The sequence below is a fragment of the Diabrotica virgifera genome, chromosome 9 (assembly GCF_917563875.1).
Source record: "Diabrotica virgifera virgifera chromosome 9, PGI_DIABVI_V3a".
NCBI classification, from domain to species: Eukaryota; Metazoa; Arthropoda; class Insecta; order Coleoptera; family Chrysomelidae; genus Diabrotica; species Diabrotica virgifera.
The window spans coordinates 84,630,855-84,648,460 of record NC_065451.1 but is presented as its reverse complement, the minus strand read 5'-3'; the positions used below and the strand labels follow the sequence as shown (position 1 = coordinate 84,648,460).

Genomic DNA, 17,606 nt, shown 5'->3' with positions numbered 1-17,606 from the left:
TGGCGCTAGCCACCTACTACCATCACTTCGGTTGCAATGGGTGGGAAAAGCTCTCGATACGAATCAGTTAAAATATGGAGAACAGTGCCTACTTTCTTTCCGATGAGGCTCCAATGAGAGCCGAAAATCGCGATTCAAGGGACTGGACTGCACTCAGTATTCTAATTGAAAAGTAAGATTGTTTTGCCTTCGCATTGCAACTGAATAAAAATGGTATACATTTTTATTTTATAGTAGTATTACTCCGTAGAGTAACTAGGTGCATTTTTCCGTTGGAACTTTACCAGCTGCAGACGGGGGATGTGAATTGCATAGTGTAGAATTCCTTCCCTCTCGTCTTCACTGCAGCATCCATTTGACTTGCAAATTGTAGAAGTCTTGGAGGGGTCACCAGGAAAGTGTACCAATAAGTTTTCAATTTAAAAATCTTTTAGTAATATTTTTAATATTTTCAATATTAATAATTTACTATTAGGATTGAAAACTACTTCGTCTTTCAATGCCAGATGGCGCTAGCCACCTACTACCATCACTTCGGTTGCAATGGGTGGGAAAAGCTCTCGATACGAATCAGTTAAAATATGGAGAACAGTGCCTACGTTCTTTCCGATGAGGCTCCAATAAGAGCCGAAAATCGCGATTCAAGGGACTGGACTGCACTCCGTATTCTAATTGAAAAGTAAGATTGTTTTGCCTTCGCATTGCAACTGAATGAAAATGGTATACATTTTTATTTTATTTTAATGATATTATTGTTTATATTACGGAATATATAATTGAACACCCGTTCAAATGAGCTACCACACTACCCCTGTTCCTATTTAAAAATAATCATCGATTACGTCATCACGCTCAGATGGATGACGTCACTAGTATGAAATATATCCAAAAAATTGTAATTTAAAAATAAAACTCGATCATTTTCGGGATTTTTCTCCAACGTCGTCCATTTTAGAGAAAATGAATTTATTCCATAATTTAGCCCCTCTCTGTATATACTACTTTATACTGTACATACATTACGGTTAGAATTTACAAAAATTTTATTATTTTAGATTTTTCTTTAGTTTTTACACAGTTGTGCAAAGGTTTCCTCAAACTCTTTTCTTGTACTTATACCGGGTGGAAGAAAAGAGATATTTTTCTTATGTTAAGTATGAGATACCCTGTAAGGAGGACGAGGTACAAATGTAAATATACCACATATACATCAGAATCATATTGTAGTCTTATGTTTTGTGAAAATTTTGTGTTTTGAATCTCCTTGATATCGTTAGAGACAAAGGAACGTTATTTTTCTCTTTACAGGTATGACAATGCCTAGGTTCCAAAATTTTCAAAAAATACTATTTCTGTTCTCAGTGCTGAAGGTATTACATTGATTGATACATTTTTTGCCTAAACATGGATGGGTTATTAAGCAACACTTTTTCACCAACACATTCTTTTTTATAACCATAGTAACTTTTCCCCACGTTACGTAACTTTCGTTGGCGTAATAAAGAACTTTCCTTTTTTTTTTCTCTTTTGTTCTCTACCTTCAGGTTGAGTGCTTTGAGATGAACTACCTCATGTTTTACTAGAAATTGAACCAGTTGTTGAGCTAGAACTAATGCTGTCAATTTCAGTCCCATCTTTAAGAGATACTGTCATAGATGATGACTCTGATTCGGAGTTTAGAGAATCAATATGTTGTATAAAATCATTACGACCTATCTTATCATTAACTAATGGACTAAATACTATTGCGGCATTATTACTACTATCTTCAGTATCATCACTATCTAAGGCTTTTTATCACAGGTTAGTAAATCAGTCCCTTCTTCGGCAATCTCATCAATATTCGAAAATAAACGGCTGTCAATATTCAAATTTGGTCTTAGAGAATACTGAAATCCACAATGACATCATCATCTAGAACAGAGCTAGGCATTTGGAGTTCTTGTTCATTGTCTTTTAGTATAGGCTCTAAGAAACGTCTTATTTTAGCGCTTCTTTGAGTACCTCATTTTCAGTGGAAAATGAACCATGGTTTTTATTTTTCCGCTGGATTCCTGCACATTGCCATTCTGATCCTCCCAAATGGATTGCAATGCAAGATTTATTATTTTGTGCCACCAAGAAACCATTAAAAAAAGAAGTAAGCGACATACAAATGTTCGTTTTTAAACTATTATTACTACCAAAATATAACTCCAAATAAAATTTAAAAAAATAGAAGACTATACAATAGAGTAAATATATATTTTATTTAGTTTCAAACCCTATTTAAGTAGTAATTTTTCTATGGCAAATTCATGTCATAGTGTATTTTAAATAGCCAAATCGCAGTTAGATAATATACGCCTTTTCTGAAAAGGCGTAACGTACAGTCGAAAATTGTAGATGCTGATGGTATATAATGATTTTTCAATATAACAAATTCCTAACTGGTACTCGCATTCCTTCAGAAAATGTACCGATAAATACGGGATATGTTTTCTTGCATTTATTGCACCAGAAAACATGGTTCAATTTATATCTCTCTATTTGTCTCACTGTACACAAACGGCGACACTGCCTTTTTTTTACACTTGGACTGTTTTTTAATTAATCCAACATTTTACAAATGTTGAATTAATTCCAAATCGTTTTTTTTTTTGTAATATTGTTAATATCAAAAATAGAAGCTACTTCCACTTTTCAATAATAAAATTGAATGCCAAATTAAGCTTGTTTTGACAAATTTCAAATTGCATGCAGAGATATTTTTTTGTCTGTCAAATAGTAAAGTAATAAACACCGGCTAATGGTTTTGAATCGCGGAGTAATGTACAAAAACGAATGGCAACAGCTGTTGAACGTTTCTCACTACGCTTAAGCGCCCTGGCGCGAACCTGCTGCAAAGCGAGTCGAAGTTAGGGATGGTCAACACTATATCATCGCGTTTGTTATTAAAATTTAACATTCAATATAATTTAAGATTCTTTAATAATTTTATTTTGATATATATTTCGATTGGTAAACCTGTAGGTGAGTCACCTACATTTTCTTAACTATTTACACTGCTTGCCCGGTATCCATGGACCTTAACACGTAGGCGATACCTCATAGACATATTGCTGCTTTAATAATAGAGTAGTATAATAAAAAAAACACGATTTTCGGAAAACGGCCAAAAACTGTGTTTCAAAGGAAAGGGTAAAATTCGTATTTTGTTAACGTATTTTAATTGCTTTGGTATCTTAATCATTCAATCTGTCTAAGATCTATCTGAAAAACATGTAATTTTGCAGATTATTATTTAAAGATAAATAGCTTTTAAATAGGCAGTTCACTTTTACTTCTCTTTATTACTAAAAAATAAAACAAATAAAGGGGAATTTAGTTTTACTTCAGTTTATCACTAAAAATAACTTGGATTGAACTGATACATTTAGATTTGTTTTTGTGTTCTTCTGATTAAGTACAAATTACGAATGGAAATTTCAATTTTGTTTCAGTCTAGTACTAAAAAATTTGAACTGAAAAAATGATTGGTTTTTGTTTCAGCCTCCAACTAAAGGTAAATAAATTACCTGAAATTAAATAGTAAAATATCAGTTTAATACAAAGGTGGACCTTTTGGATTATGGGAATCTAAAATCAAATATTGAAAAAATATTTTTTAATGTAATTAAAAGAGGTTAATGGAGAATAATAAAGTCGTGTAAATGTCGAATATTTATTTCATTACATTCATAAACAAAAGACTGAATCTTTAAATCAAACATAACTTAAATCCTCATTTAACAATATAATAAAACATAAGTTACATTCAGTAAAAATATTAGTTATTTGACTATTGAGTCATAGAAGGAAGCAAAAATGAAGGAATTAAATTTTTGCTTATTAGCTCATTAATGTGCCTCTTTTTGATTTCACTGATATCAGATTTTTGAGTGTACGCCTTCTGTTTAGGATTTCATTAGTGCCCAATCCTGTTCATCAACGTGTGGATTCATTTAGAATGTGAAGCGGTGATTACAGCCGACGATAAGTGGATCTATCGGGTTGCTATCTGAAACAATTGTAATAATATTAATGACAGAGACATTTTTTAGAATTACCTATTTTGTCTAATTTTTACTTGTAGCGTAATTAAAGAATGAAACATTCGACCTGTGTTAAAATAAATATCTTCTACAGTCCACAACTAGTTTCCTGTACATAAAATCTGGCCATTCGCACCGGATTCAAGATTCAATAAATAATTATTACGCGACGTTCCACATCTATTGCAGATTACATGGAATACAAGTAAAGAAGCAGAACATTTTGATCTAAAGTGAGTCAATTCCAACGTGAAAATACTCAGAACACAGTTTTCAATCACTACCGTAAACATTCTAAGTAGTGAGTTATTTGATACTAACAAACTTTCCCGAAATTTTCCAATACCAGGAGGATCGAGAATAACTGGACATTTTATTGGTAAATATAGGGTGTGATCTTTCCTTTTTACCCAATATTATATTGGAAAGCTTTATATTTGTTAATTATAGTATATTATTCTTCATTTGATAGGCATTTTGAGATACAAATACGTCACTTAGATAATCAAAATGTCAAACTTAAAAAATCTTATCAAACAACGTGGTGTAATTAAAAATAAACTTTCATTGTTCGAAAAGTTTATTATAAACACTGAACAAACAATTAACGAATCACAGGGTGATCAAATACCTGATAAAACTCTATTATTTGAAATCGAAGCTCGTTTAGAACGACAAAACTCTTTATTAAACAAATTTGATGAATTGCAAGATCGAATTGATCTATTGATCCAACCCGATCAACAGGATGAACGAAGTGACGAAAGAGATTCATTTCAAAATTCTTATTATAAACACATATCCTTGGCACGCGGTATATTAAGCAAATTCAGTAATACGATGCAATCTGACACTAATATACAGGGTAACTCTAACGATAGCTCGTGTAATTCAGGGGGCAAATCTTGTTCTTGTGAAAATAGAGGAAATGTTAAACTCCCGGAGATAAAATTGCCAATGTTCCGAGGAGGGTACCAGTCGTGGATGGAGTTCAGAAGCTTATACACCGAGCTTATTCATACAAATACAGCAATAAAAGATGCAGAAAAATTATATTACCTTAAAACTCATCTTGATGATAATGTCAAACGTTTAATAGCTAAAATAGATGTCACAGCTGAAAATTATAAAAGTGCCTGGGATATTATAAATCAAAGATTTAATAACAAACGTATGTTAATACATAATAATCTCAAAACACTTAACAATATATCAGTAATAACTCAAGAATCTTCTTCATCATTAAGACAACTTTGTGATGAAGTATTTGAAATATTAAGGTCACTAAATCAGCTAGGTGTTCCCACTGAAAATTGGGATCCTTATATTATTTTTCATTTAGCATTAAAACTAGATAAAAAGACTGCTGATCACTGGGAAGCCTATAAAATTGCAGGTGAAATACCTACACTTGAAGAATTTAAAAACTTTCTTAATGAGAGAGCAAATCTACTCGAGAGAAAAGAAAATAACGATTCTAGAACTTCTAATGCAAAGCCAAAATCTTACGGAAAATCGTTTCTGTCTACCAACAATCATAACAAATGCTTTTTTTGCAATGGTGATCATTGGATTACTAATTGTAATGATTTTCTCAAATTAAATGCAAAGGATAAATTTGAAAAAGCTAAAGCTCTGAAACTTTGTACTAATTGTCTGAGAAACAATCATAAAGTAGCAAATTGTAAATCTACCTTTTGTAAAAAGTGTAATCTTAAGCATCATAGCTTATTACATTTTGAAAACTCTAATTTAAATGCTAATCAGGGAACTATATGCCCACAACAATCTAATCTTAATACAGAGGATGCAATTACCTCTACACTAGAGCTCACAAATAATTCTAATATTAGCTGCAATCATGCACACATAAATAATGTACTTCTTTCAACTGCTTTAATAAATGTCAAAGATTCATCAGATAACTTGCATGTATGCAGGGTACTTTTAGATTCAGGTAGTCAATCAAATTTTATATCTAAAAATTTGTGTGATAAACTTAAAATACCTTTGTACAGTACACAAGCTAATATTTTCGGTATAAATCAAGTAACTACTCCTGTAAAATATCGATGTACTATATCATTTTCTTCTTTATGCAGTGAGTTTAAGCATACAATATCATGTTTGATGTTACCAAGTATCTGTAGCAAAATACCAAGTACTCCAATTGATCTTTTATTAATTGCCTTCTAATATGTCCTTAGCTGATCCAGGTTTTTATGAACCATCTGATATTGGCATATTGCTAGGTGTAGAAGTATTCTACAAACGTCTCAGGTATGGTAGCATCCAATTAGGACCCAAATTGCCTATTCTTCAAAACTCAGCTTTAGGCTGGATCATTTATAATAATAAACAACATACCTACAAAATGCTTTCTAACTAATACTTCTGATTTTCAATCTCAATTAACAAAATTTTGGGAAATCGAAGAACCTTTTCACAATACTAAATGTATTGTGAAGAGGACAAGAGGATTATATCCTAATCAAATTATTCATTCTGACCTTTGGTGGTCAGGACCTTCTTGGTTAAGTCAACCACAGTATACGTGGCCTATTTCTGAACCATGCATACCAAGTTCTATACCAGAATTAAAACCTCAAATTAATGCTCTAGTCTGTACTCGAGCAAACAGACTTATTTCCTTTGAAAGGTTTTCTTCTTTTAGTCGATTAAAACGTACTATGGCATATTGCCTCCGATTTATTCATAATTGTAATCCTAATAATCACAAACTCTCTGGTAGCTTAACATCCTCTGAATTATCTAATGCTCTGGACATACTCATAAAACAATCACAAAAAGAATCTTTTTCTGAAGCCATTCATATGCTTAAGACAAACAAGCCTTTAGACAAAACTTCAAAGATTCTTAATTTGAATCCTTTTCTAGATAATAAAAATATTTTAAGAATAGGAGGAAGATTGCAAAATTCAAGCTTAACGTATTCAAAAAAGCATCCAATACTTTTGTCTAGCTCACATATATTTTCAAAATTATTATTTAGGCATGAGCATGTAGCATTACTGCATGCTGGTCCACAACTGTTACTATCATCCATTAGGGAAAAGTATTGGCCTATAATTGCAAGAAATTTAGCTAAACAAACCTATCACACATGCATTAAGTGCTATCGTTCTAAGCCGATACCAGCAGCCACTATCATGGCACCTCTCCCTTCCTCTCGTGTATCTCCTCATCACCCTTTCTATATTACAGGAGTATCTTACGCAGGGCCAATTAATATTTTGGATAAAAAAGGTAGAGGATCAAAAACTTACAAATGTTACATTTGCTTATTTATTTGTTTCACAGTTAAGGCAATTCACCTTGAATTAGTATCAGGTCTAAATACTGAAGCTTTTCTTGCATCATTTCGTCGATTTCTCGCCCGTCGTGGCAAACCTGCACATGTTTATTCCGATAATGGAACTAATTTTGTGGGAGCCAATTCAGAACTTAAAGAGTTGGCTGGTTTCCTTAAAAATGCTTCTCCAGATATCACATCTAGAATCAACAATGAATCAGTGTCATGGCATTTTCTGCCTCCCAACTCGCCTAACTTTCGTGGCTTATGGGAAGCTGGTGTAAAAGCTGTTAAATTTCATTTAAAACGTGTTTTATCTAATGCCTTACTTACATTTGAAGAGTATTATACTGTACTTATACAAATAGAGGCAATACTGAATTCACGACCGTTATGTCCTATAACCGATGATGCAGATGATCTCACTGTGCTCACCCCTACACATTTTTTAATGGGTAAAGCAGCTACATCACTACCAGATCCTGACGTTACCGACATACCGCTGAACCGTCTTTCAATGTTTCAGTATATGCAACAACTTCAACAACATTTTTGGAAAGGCTGGCATCGTGATTATCTTTGTCAACTACAGAGTCGTCCAAAATGGTTAAAACCCAAAACTACTCTTAAGTGCAACGATCTAGTCTTAATTCGCAACGAGAACACTAACCCGCTACTGTGGCCACTAGGAAGAATAATCACATTACATCCAGGACGTGATGCTATATCAAGAGTAGTAACTATCAAAACTGCCCATGGTGAATTCAAGAGGTCCATATCAAAAATATGCCCCTTACCAATAGCAGAAGCCGAGTCTTGAAAGCTTCCTTTCAACGTGGGGCCATGTTTAGGATTTCATTAGTGCCCAATCCTGTTCATCAACGTGTGGATTCATTTAGAATGTGAAGCGGTGATTACAGCCGACGATAAATGGATCTATCGGGTTGCTATCCGAAACAATTGTAATAATATTAATGACAGAGACATTTTTAGAATTATCTATTTTGTCTAATTTTTACTTGTAGCGTAATTAAAGAATGAAACATTCGACCTATGTTAAAATAAATATCTTCTACAGTCCACAACTAGTTTCCTGCACACCTTCTGTAACTTAATTTCATTTATATTTATTGCCTTTTTCCTTGGTTTATTTCTTACATTTATATTAAGAAATTAATCGTGTTTGTATGATAATTTGTAGAAAAGTGTGAAAGACTGATCTTTTCTACATTCGATAACTTTAATATTTTCTGCTTTTTTTAACTTTAATATTGTTCCATACAACATTTTCACTTAAAGTATTTACGTTGAAATTGTAGCTCCACTCTTCTTGCATCGCTTTAATATCAGTAAAAAAAAATCGTAGTCCAGTGCATGGACTTCAAAAAAAGGAGGAGTTTTTTTAGCACCTTTAATAATAGTAACATATTCTGCTGGTATGTAGATCGGCACTGATTTTAAATTTCTTTTAATGTCCTTTTCAATGAGACTATGAACGTTGTCTTCTTCATTCTGGCTATGTCCCTTTATTAAGTATTTGTGGGTAATTTTATTGATGTGTATCTTAATGACGGCATATAAAAAAACTGATGGAACAAATTTATTTTTCTGCTGACCGCAGCAATTACCAGAAAAAAATATCGCGTCTGAACCTTCATTTAATTGAGAGAGATAATTTAAAATACACGATGCAATTTCTACTGCACCTCGCTTTGCATTACATTCACTCCAGAAATAACAATTAACTTTTTCCTAACCCACATTTTTGCCCCTCTCTTCTTTTTTTTTTGTTAATTCTGCCATGGTAAAATTATATGCATTTAATTTTGATTTGTAATAAAATGCCGACGTACTACCCTGCGGGCTCTGAAGAGTAGCCTGCAAATCAAAAACTACAACTTTGGTATTTTCATTTATAAGTTGTCGATCTTCCTTTTTCTCATTTCTGCACAAATTTTTCTCTTCGTGATGAAGATCATACAATTCTTGCAGTGATTCCTTTTGTTCATCATTGGAATTTGCATATTGTAAACATTGGTCACACTGATCTCTTTTTGGCTGGTGAAACCCTATATTAAATTATTTTGTAAAAATCTCATAGTATTTACAGTATTTACCTGTATCCTTGTTTAGTGCCTTTTGTGTTTCCGACAAATCTCTATAGTTCTGCAAAAATTTTTCCCCCTTCACTATATTCTCGAGATGAGTCTAATCTGATATAGTGAGATTCAATTCGAGGAATTTAACTAACATGATCTGTAATACTTTGAATCAATTCTTCAGAGAGCATAAGGTGGTTCATGTGCTTACCTCTTAAATCCGGTTGGACAAAACCATGTTCATCTGTCTTTTGTAAAGATGTGCCCACAAATCGTTCTAAATATCCATTGTATTTAAAAAAAAAGTTTACAAACCCTAATTTTTTCACCAACCATAAAATAGAAAGCCTTGTTAGGATTTCTGGGGTGTTCGGCGTTGGTGTATTTGTATCTTGGGGTAACATTAACGGTCCACGAGCTCACAAAGGCTCTTTGGACGTAAAGGTTTCCTATCTCTCGACATGAATTAAGCAACGTAAGCCTTTGCTCATGATTGATTTTTTGATTGCATTTTAATCTGCAACTATCTCCATATGAAGGTTTTAACCATCTGTCAGGTATTATTCTGCCTTTTGCAGATACGTAACTCTTTCCAGAATTTCTTGCAATTTGCCCTTTATTCTGTTTCCACTTAGACGGCTCCCTACATCTTTTCTTACCTTTGTGCCTCTCAGTGATACTTTCTTCCTCAGATAAAGAGGAGGACGTTCACATCTTTCGGCAGTTTCTGAAACATTTGAAGTGCCTTGCTCGGGTAAATTTTCATCGACATAATCATGATCACTGTCACTGCAATCCACATCACTTTCACCTAAGTTTACTGGAGAAATTGTATAATTTTTTCTTACAACGCGTTTCTGGCTGGTACTTGGTTGAATCTAAAACAATACTGATATTTTTTATAACACATTGTTACGTTATAAAAAGTTTGCAAAAGACAAAAGTATTAGCTATAGATAAATTACTTTTTATTCCCTTTCATAGTTGAAGCATGAAATGCTATTTTGCATTACATTTTTAACTTACTGATATGTCAGGTATGATATCAGGTTGATATTGTCAGATCTGCTGGTAGAGTTATCTGCGCTATTGTCAGCTGTGAAATTTTTATATTTCCCGGTAAAGTCGTCCGCTATCGTCAGGCATTAAATTACACAGGCCGACATGGTTTTTGGTGTTTTGAGTTTGACAAGTGTCCTTAGCTAATACGGGTACGCTGATTCTGAATATGAATTCGGTTTAAGCCCATCACGTCAAAATTTTTCACAAAATTAAAAAATCGTGTGAGATATTATGTACTAGCTCAAACAAGTACCTTATTGATATTTTGTAAATTGCATTAAAATTATGTCTTTAAAATACTTGATAGATCGATAGAAAATATTTCAATACAATATGTGAATTTTATTTGAATAGCAACACTGGACATCAAGCTAAAATGTTTCACACAAAATTAAAAAAAACCTTGAGATATTATATACTAGCGCAAACAAGTACCTCATTGATATCTCGTAAATTGAATTCCTCATTCCCGCACCTTTTCTTCACACCATCCAACAGCAATCATCAGATGAAATTTAAAACGAAAAATCCGATGAAGACGAATTCAATATTCAATCCTGATATAGAACAACCTCCAAAGTTCATCCAAGCTGAACTAAATGACTTAGTGAGAGACTTGGGCCTATCGAAGGATGCTGCACAAATCTAAGAATCACGACTGAAGGATAAAAATGTATTGGCTCCAGGTACCACGTTTTCGTGGTATAGGCATCGCGAAAAAGATTTCGTGGAATATTTTTATCAAGAGCGCTCACTGGTGTATTGTACTAATATTCCTGAAGTATTCGAGAAACTGGGTGCTGATTACGATTCCATATCATGGCGGTTATTTATTGATTGTTCTAAGAGAAGTATGAAGGGTGTCTTGTTGCACAATGGTAATACTTATGCCTCAGTACCTGTTGCTCACTCTGTGCATCTCAAAGAAACATAATATGAGAATCTTCAGCTGTTCTGAAATAAAATAAATTATAACGGATATTGTTGGCATCTCTATCAGATCTCAAAATAAAATCCATGCTTTTGGGTCAGAAGTTTGGATTCACAAAGTGTCCGTGTTTTTTGTGTGAGTGGGAGCACGAGCACGAAATATTTAGCTTACGTTAAGAAAGAATGGCCACAAAAAAATGTGCAGCGTGATACTCTAGTCTAGTTGACCCAATGAGTTCCTTTTCCTCCTCTTCACATAAAGTTAGAATTGATGAAGTAGTTTGTCAAAGCTTTAAATAAATAAGTTGACTGCTTTAAATACCTGAGCGACAAATTCCCACGTTGACAGAAGAAGAGCAGGGAGAGAGGTTCCATCACCATATAAAGGAGATGGAAAGACATTACCAAGGAAGATGGGAAATAATAATTATGGCTGATTACTTCTGGACCTTGAAGAGGGACTCGAACACAAAAATTCATAAGAAAACTACAAAACGCAGTTTTCAAGGAAAAAGAAAAACGATTTTTTTCAAAAAAAACAACGATTGTCTAACGTAGGTTATACTGCAGTGTTTGTGTATAAATAACTCAATTTTGCAGCGTAACTTTGTATTAAATAAAGTTTCAATAAATATTTTTAATCAGTATTTTTGGCAGTTTCTATGAAAAATTTCAAACACACTTTTCTTGAAAACCTGACGTGCTGGAAAAAAACTAAGCACAGATTCGTGATCAACACATCCTATTTACTATAGGACACCTATCAAACTTAAAACACTTTTTCATGAAAATAAAAATGTAGGCTTGTGTTATCTGGCCTACTGGTATTATCCAAATTTATTGGAGAATCCGGATTTGTATTTGTTTGTTGTACCTAAAAATAATTAATAAAATTTTACATACCTCGTATACGAATGATACAATTTTATATCTGATGGTTGCATCTTAGATTTAGACTATGCAATTTCCTGCAGTTTCTTCATATTGTTTTTCATTCCTCATTGCATCATTTTAAATTTTTTTATTTAATACCATTTCTTCGACCAATGCATATACACTTCGAACAACTTAGTTGTTCTATAAGAAATTGCATGCACACCTGCATGCATAGTTTCTTCATATTATTTTCCATGGCTGATTGCATCATTTTAAATTTTTTATTTAATACCATTTCTTCGACTAATGCATGTACACTTCGAACAACTTAGTTGTTCTATAAAAAATTGCATGCACACCTGCTCTAGCTGATATCCTACATGATTTCATACCATTATTGCATTACGGTGATTAAGTTTGTTTGATGGTACTGCAACATATTTCTGCAATTTGGTCCTTGGTTAAAACAATCTGGCTACTATAAAATGATACAATTTAGCATCAATCACAAACTCACTCTGTAGATCACATTATTTTCTAAAAATATATTTTTTAGAAAAGTTTTCCACTCATATATTACATTCTTCTTTTAGATGGTTTAATCTACTATTTTGAGCAACTTCATTTAAAAATAATTCCATTGCTAAGTCCTCCTTTTTTTGTTTTTCATTTCCAATCTAGTTTTCAATTAAGAAGGATTTTTTAATTATTCTAATGTTCTCTCTCTCCTATGGCGCTACAGCCCAAGTCAGACCCTGGCCTCCCCCAGCATCGGCCCCAAGTATCTATCTCTGGCTGCTCTCCTCCAGTTGTCCACCCTCAATATCTCTTTAGCATCGGTCCTCACTTAGTCTATCCACCTCTTCCTTGGTCTTCCTACTGACCGGCGTCCCCCCATAGTTCAGCTAAGCGTTCTACTAGGTGTTCTGTCGTTATCAATTCTTATAAGGTAACCTGCCCAGTGTAATCTTTTTTTTCATAATTTGCTATAGAGCAGGGGTAGCCAACTTAATCGGACTCGAGATCGACTATCTGCCTTTCCAATCCTTTGCGATCTACCGACTAGGAATTTTTTACTGTACTGTATTTTATACTGTAATGTACTGAATTTTTTACTGTACTAACTATACTGGCGAGCAATAAAACTTTTAATCCAGAATAATTTTAACGTTAAAAGTGAGTTGAATATCTCAAAATCGCTCACTATATCTCAGAAAATAAATCACTGTTAAATACTATTTTATCACCTTTCGAGATCTGAGAAAATTTTTAATGTGAGTAAAACAGATTCTGAAATATTCGATTCGACTTTGAACGCTAAAATTCTGGATGGATTCATTTTATTGGTCGCCAGTGTGTATTAGTAATACCCAAATAAAACAAAAGAAATAATTCTTATTTATTTATTTTTCCAACTATATTAAATTAGAAAAAAAATAATGTGAAGCTTGCGTTTGAACAGATTTTGCCAGGTTCTAAAGTCTGGCCTGTAGTGGGAAATGACCAATCAAAGAATCCAACGTATGGGCATCAGTCAATCTGGAACGCTGTTACTTACCGAGAGCTACTCATACAGAGTGGACACTTCATGAGTAGCTCGTGATGATAGCTGCAAGATTGCTAGCACTCCAGTAATTTTCGAAATATTTAGGACGCTAATAGGTAGGTAGGTACATACCGATAATATTTTTCTTGTCCGCGATCGACTGACTTAGGGGCCGCGATCGATGGGTTGGCCTCCCCTACTATAGAGGGTTCTCTGTAATCTTAACTCGTGGTTGAACCTTATTCTATTGTTGGAGGTATTCTTATACATTGACACTTTCAATCTCTTGAAAACTTGGTACCTTTGAACATTTTTCTTTGGTTATCATTTTGTCACCTGGTTTATCCCACTGTCGCTCACGGTCTGTCCTTATAGTACTTCTACCTGTATTAACAAAGTGCACTAACGCAGCAATCTATCATTATTACTTGTTTTATTTAATATCTTGTACACTTCAGGTAATTAGTGCATAAAATAAAAACTTTCACACTGGAGCACAACAGCTTTTATAAATGTCTCGTCACGATAAACTGGTACACAATAAATACCCGCTGGTGACCACAAAAATAAATCACAGATGTTTTGCCCTCTAATGTACATTTGAATTTGACACTGTGTGTAGTACATGTGACTTTTACTTAAAAAACATCCTATTTCATATTTTAAGTATGGCACATTGGATTTTCTTCCATCAGCAATACGTTTTCCAACACAGCTTGCAGTGCACTTAAATTCTACTATTCTTAAAATAATACCATTCTTAACGACATCATCAAAACGTTCACCAAGCCATGGCTGCATCCTGGTAGAATGCCATGGTTGCATCCTCCAGATAGAATTACTTGTACGTTAAATTGCTTTTCATGCATTCTCTTGCATTGGATTAAAATTGATGTTTCCATATTTTGTCGATCTAGAAGAAAATGTTTTGTCAGAAATCATTTCTGGTAATAAATTTTCTATACTTTTTGTTTTTCTACACTTTATTTCATGTGCATTTTTACTTGCTGATATTGTTTTTTTAACTTCACTATTTTGATTGGGAAATATATTAAAATCTTTTTTTTACAATCTGGAAATAGTATATTTAACTAATTCCTACCAAGTAAAGGAACACATTTCCTCTCTGAGTCAACGATTGTTAAATTAAACAACATCCAAAAATGTTATTCTACATCCTACCAGACTGAAAGCAATGGGAACCTTCTCTGGTAACACCTCCGAGGCTTCTACAATTTGCAAGCCATAACGGATGTTGAGACTAAGGAAGATGAGGGAATTTTACAATTTATAATTCACGTCCCATCTGCTTAGCGCAGTGAAGCAGCATTGAAAATGGTTATTTATTTTTGATTCAAATTTAATTTATTTGTTCATTACATACATTGAACCTACGGTCCCCTATTGGTATTATCTTTTGACCTGAAACTGAATTTAATTTGTATGCAACTGTATTTAGAGGTGTATTCAATCATAACAATCTCACTACTATAAAAATGATATAATTCAGCATCAATTACAAACTCACTCTGACTGTAAATAACATTATTTTCTAAAAATAAAGAAAAGTTTTCCACACGTACATTATATTCTTCTTTTAGATGGTTTAATCCACTATTTTGACCAACTTCATTTAATTATTCATGTAATTATTTAAATATAATTACACTGCTAAGTCCTTCTTGTTTGTGTTTTTCATATCCAATATCGTTTTTACTTGAGAAGGATTTGTTAATTATTCTAATGTTGGAGGCATCCTTTTACTAGTACATTGACATTTTTCTCTTCGAGGAGGAAACATCTCCTGAAAGCTTGGTACCTTTCAATATTTTCTTTGGCCATCGTTTTGTCACCTGGTCTATCCCAGTATTGCTCACGGTCTGTCTGTATAGTACTTCTACCTTTATTAACAAAGTGCATTAACGCAGCAATATGTTTGCATATCACACTTTTGTTAGATGCACACGTAAACATGATATTATTATGATAACAATAATATTTGTTTAAAATTTTATATATTATCCAGCTATATTTTTTGTTGTAGCCTCTGTACTTTTTGATTAGAAAGATCATTTCTATAGAGAACACGTTTGTTACTACTCATTACATTAGTATTGTAAGTATCATTATTACCTGTTTTATTTAATATTTTGTACACTTCAGGTAAGTAGTGCATAAAATAAAAACTTTCACACTGGAGCACAACAGCTTTTATAAATATCTCGTCACGATAAACTGCTACATAATCACTACCCGATGGTGATCACAAAAATAAATCACAGATGCTTTGGTCATTAATGTATATTTGAATTTGAGACTGTGTAGTACATGTGACTTTTGCTTAAAAACATCCTCTTTTATATTTTAAGTATGGCACATTGGATTTTCTTCCACCAGCAATAGGCTTTTCCGCACAGCTTGCAGGGCACTTAAATTCTACTATTCTTAAAATAATACCATTCTTAACAACATCATTAAAACTTGCACCTAGCCATGGTTGGAACATACATAGTGAATCCAGTTAGAATTACTTACATTCTTCTAATTTTAAATTTGTTTCAACATATTTGGTTAATTCTGTGAGTAAATCTGCAAGTACATGTTCGTTTTGAGATATTTGAGATTTTGTAAAGCAAAGCTTAGTGAGTGGCTGAATTAAACTGAAATATAGATTAAGTGTCATCAAAAACTGGTGGTTGTAAATTAACCAGCAAACAACAGAATTGATGTATATCATTTATATGATCAAATAAATGTTTTGATATGTTACTCCATATTCTAAAAAAATGTAATCGTTGTATAATGCGTTCCACATGTACTCTGACTTTCGCAATATTGTACGTTTCTGTGCACTCCTCTGCAGTAAATCTTGATCCTGTTTCCAAAAATGGAGGTATCACTATTAAAACTGGTTTTCCTCTTTAATCTATTTTTGCTTTTACTTCTGGAAATCATTTATCAGCTAAAATGATGTCACCATCTTCTAACAAATCTAGAATATCAGACCGTACAGTTATTTGAGAATCTGATTTTCTACCTCTATATATTTTAGATCTAAAACTAATAAAGCCAGTTGGTGTTATGCTAACTAAAACTTTTGCAGGAACCTCTATTCGAAACTCTGTACACTCTAGTATAACTCTTTATTTTCAAAATCTGACCTAAAACACCTTGGTAGAGTACCTAGCAATTTTAATCCATCTCTCCAAAACACAAAATTGTCGTTTACTTTACATACATAAATGTCTTCTTGTCACTAAAAATCTTCTTCTTCTTTTTTTCTCAAAATGTTATTTTATGCGATTTTACAGTGATTTGGTGTTTATTTATACAAATTTGCATTTTCTATCGTAAAGTATCAATGGAAAACATAATATTTTAATAGAAGGGACTCAAAAATGTCATTATATGGCATTATAACAAGTTACCTTGATTCAAAACAAGCTTTTGATCAAATTTTATAGTGTAGAAAACGTTAAAATACCGTTTTTTACATTTTTCTCCATTCCCAAAATACATCACAATCGATTTGGCTGAAAATTTACGCACAGATAGACAAAACATAGGACTTTAAGTGATGAGAAGGATTTGAATTATATTACAATACCAAAAAAGTTACATGCAATATTATAGTCAAAAATATAGGCGTCTACTGTAAGTACAATTAACTCGAAAATATCGACCTCACGAAAAAATTGTTAAAAACA

The 17,606-nt window shown here is 32.9% G+C and overlaps 1 protein-coding gene across 1 annotated transcript; it reads left to right on the top strand.

The window, feature by feature from the left end:
- The first annotated feature begins 4,583 nt into the window (after positions 1–4,583).
- On the top strand, positions 4,584–6,269 carry LOC126891064 (uncharacterized). Its single transcript, XM_050660243.1, has one exon. It carries the CDS (start codon positions 4,584–4,586, stop codon positions 6,267–6,269), a length of 1,686 nt encoding a protein of 561 aa, XP_050516200.1.
- Positions 6,270–17,606: the final 11,337 nt, after the last annotated feature.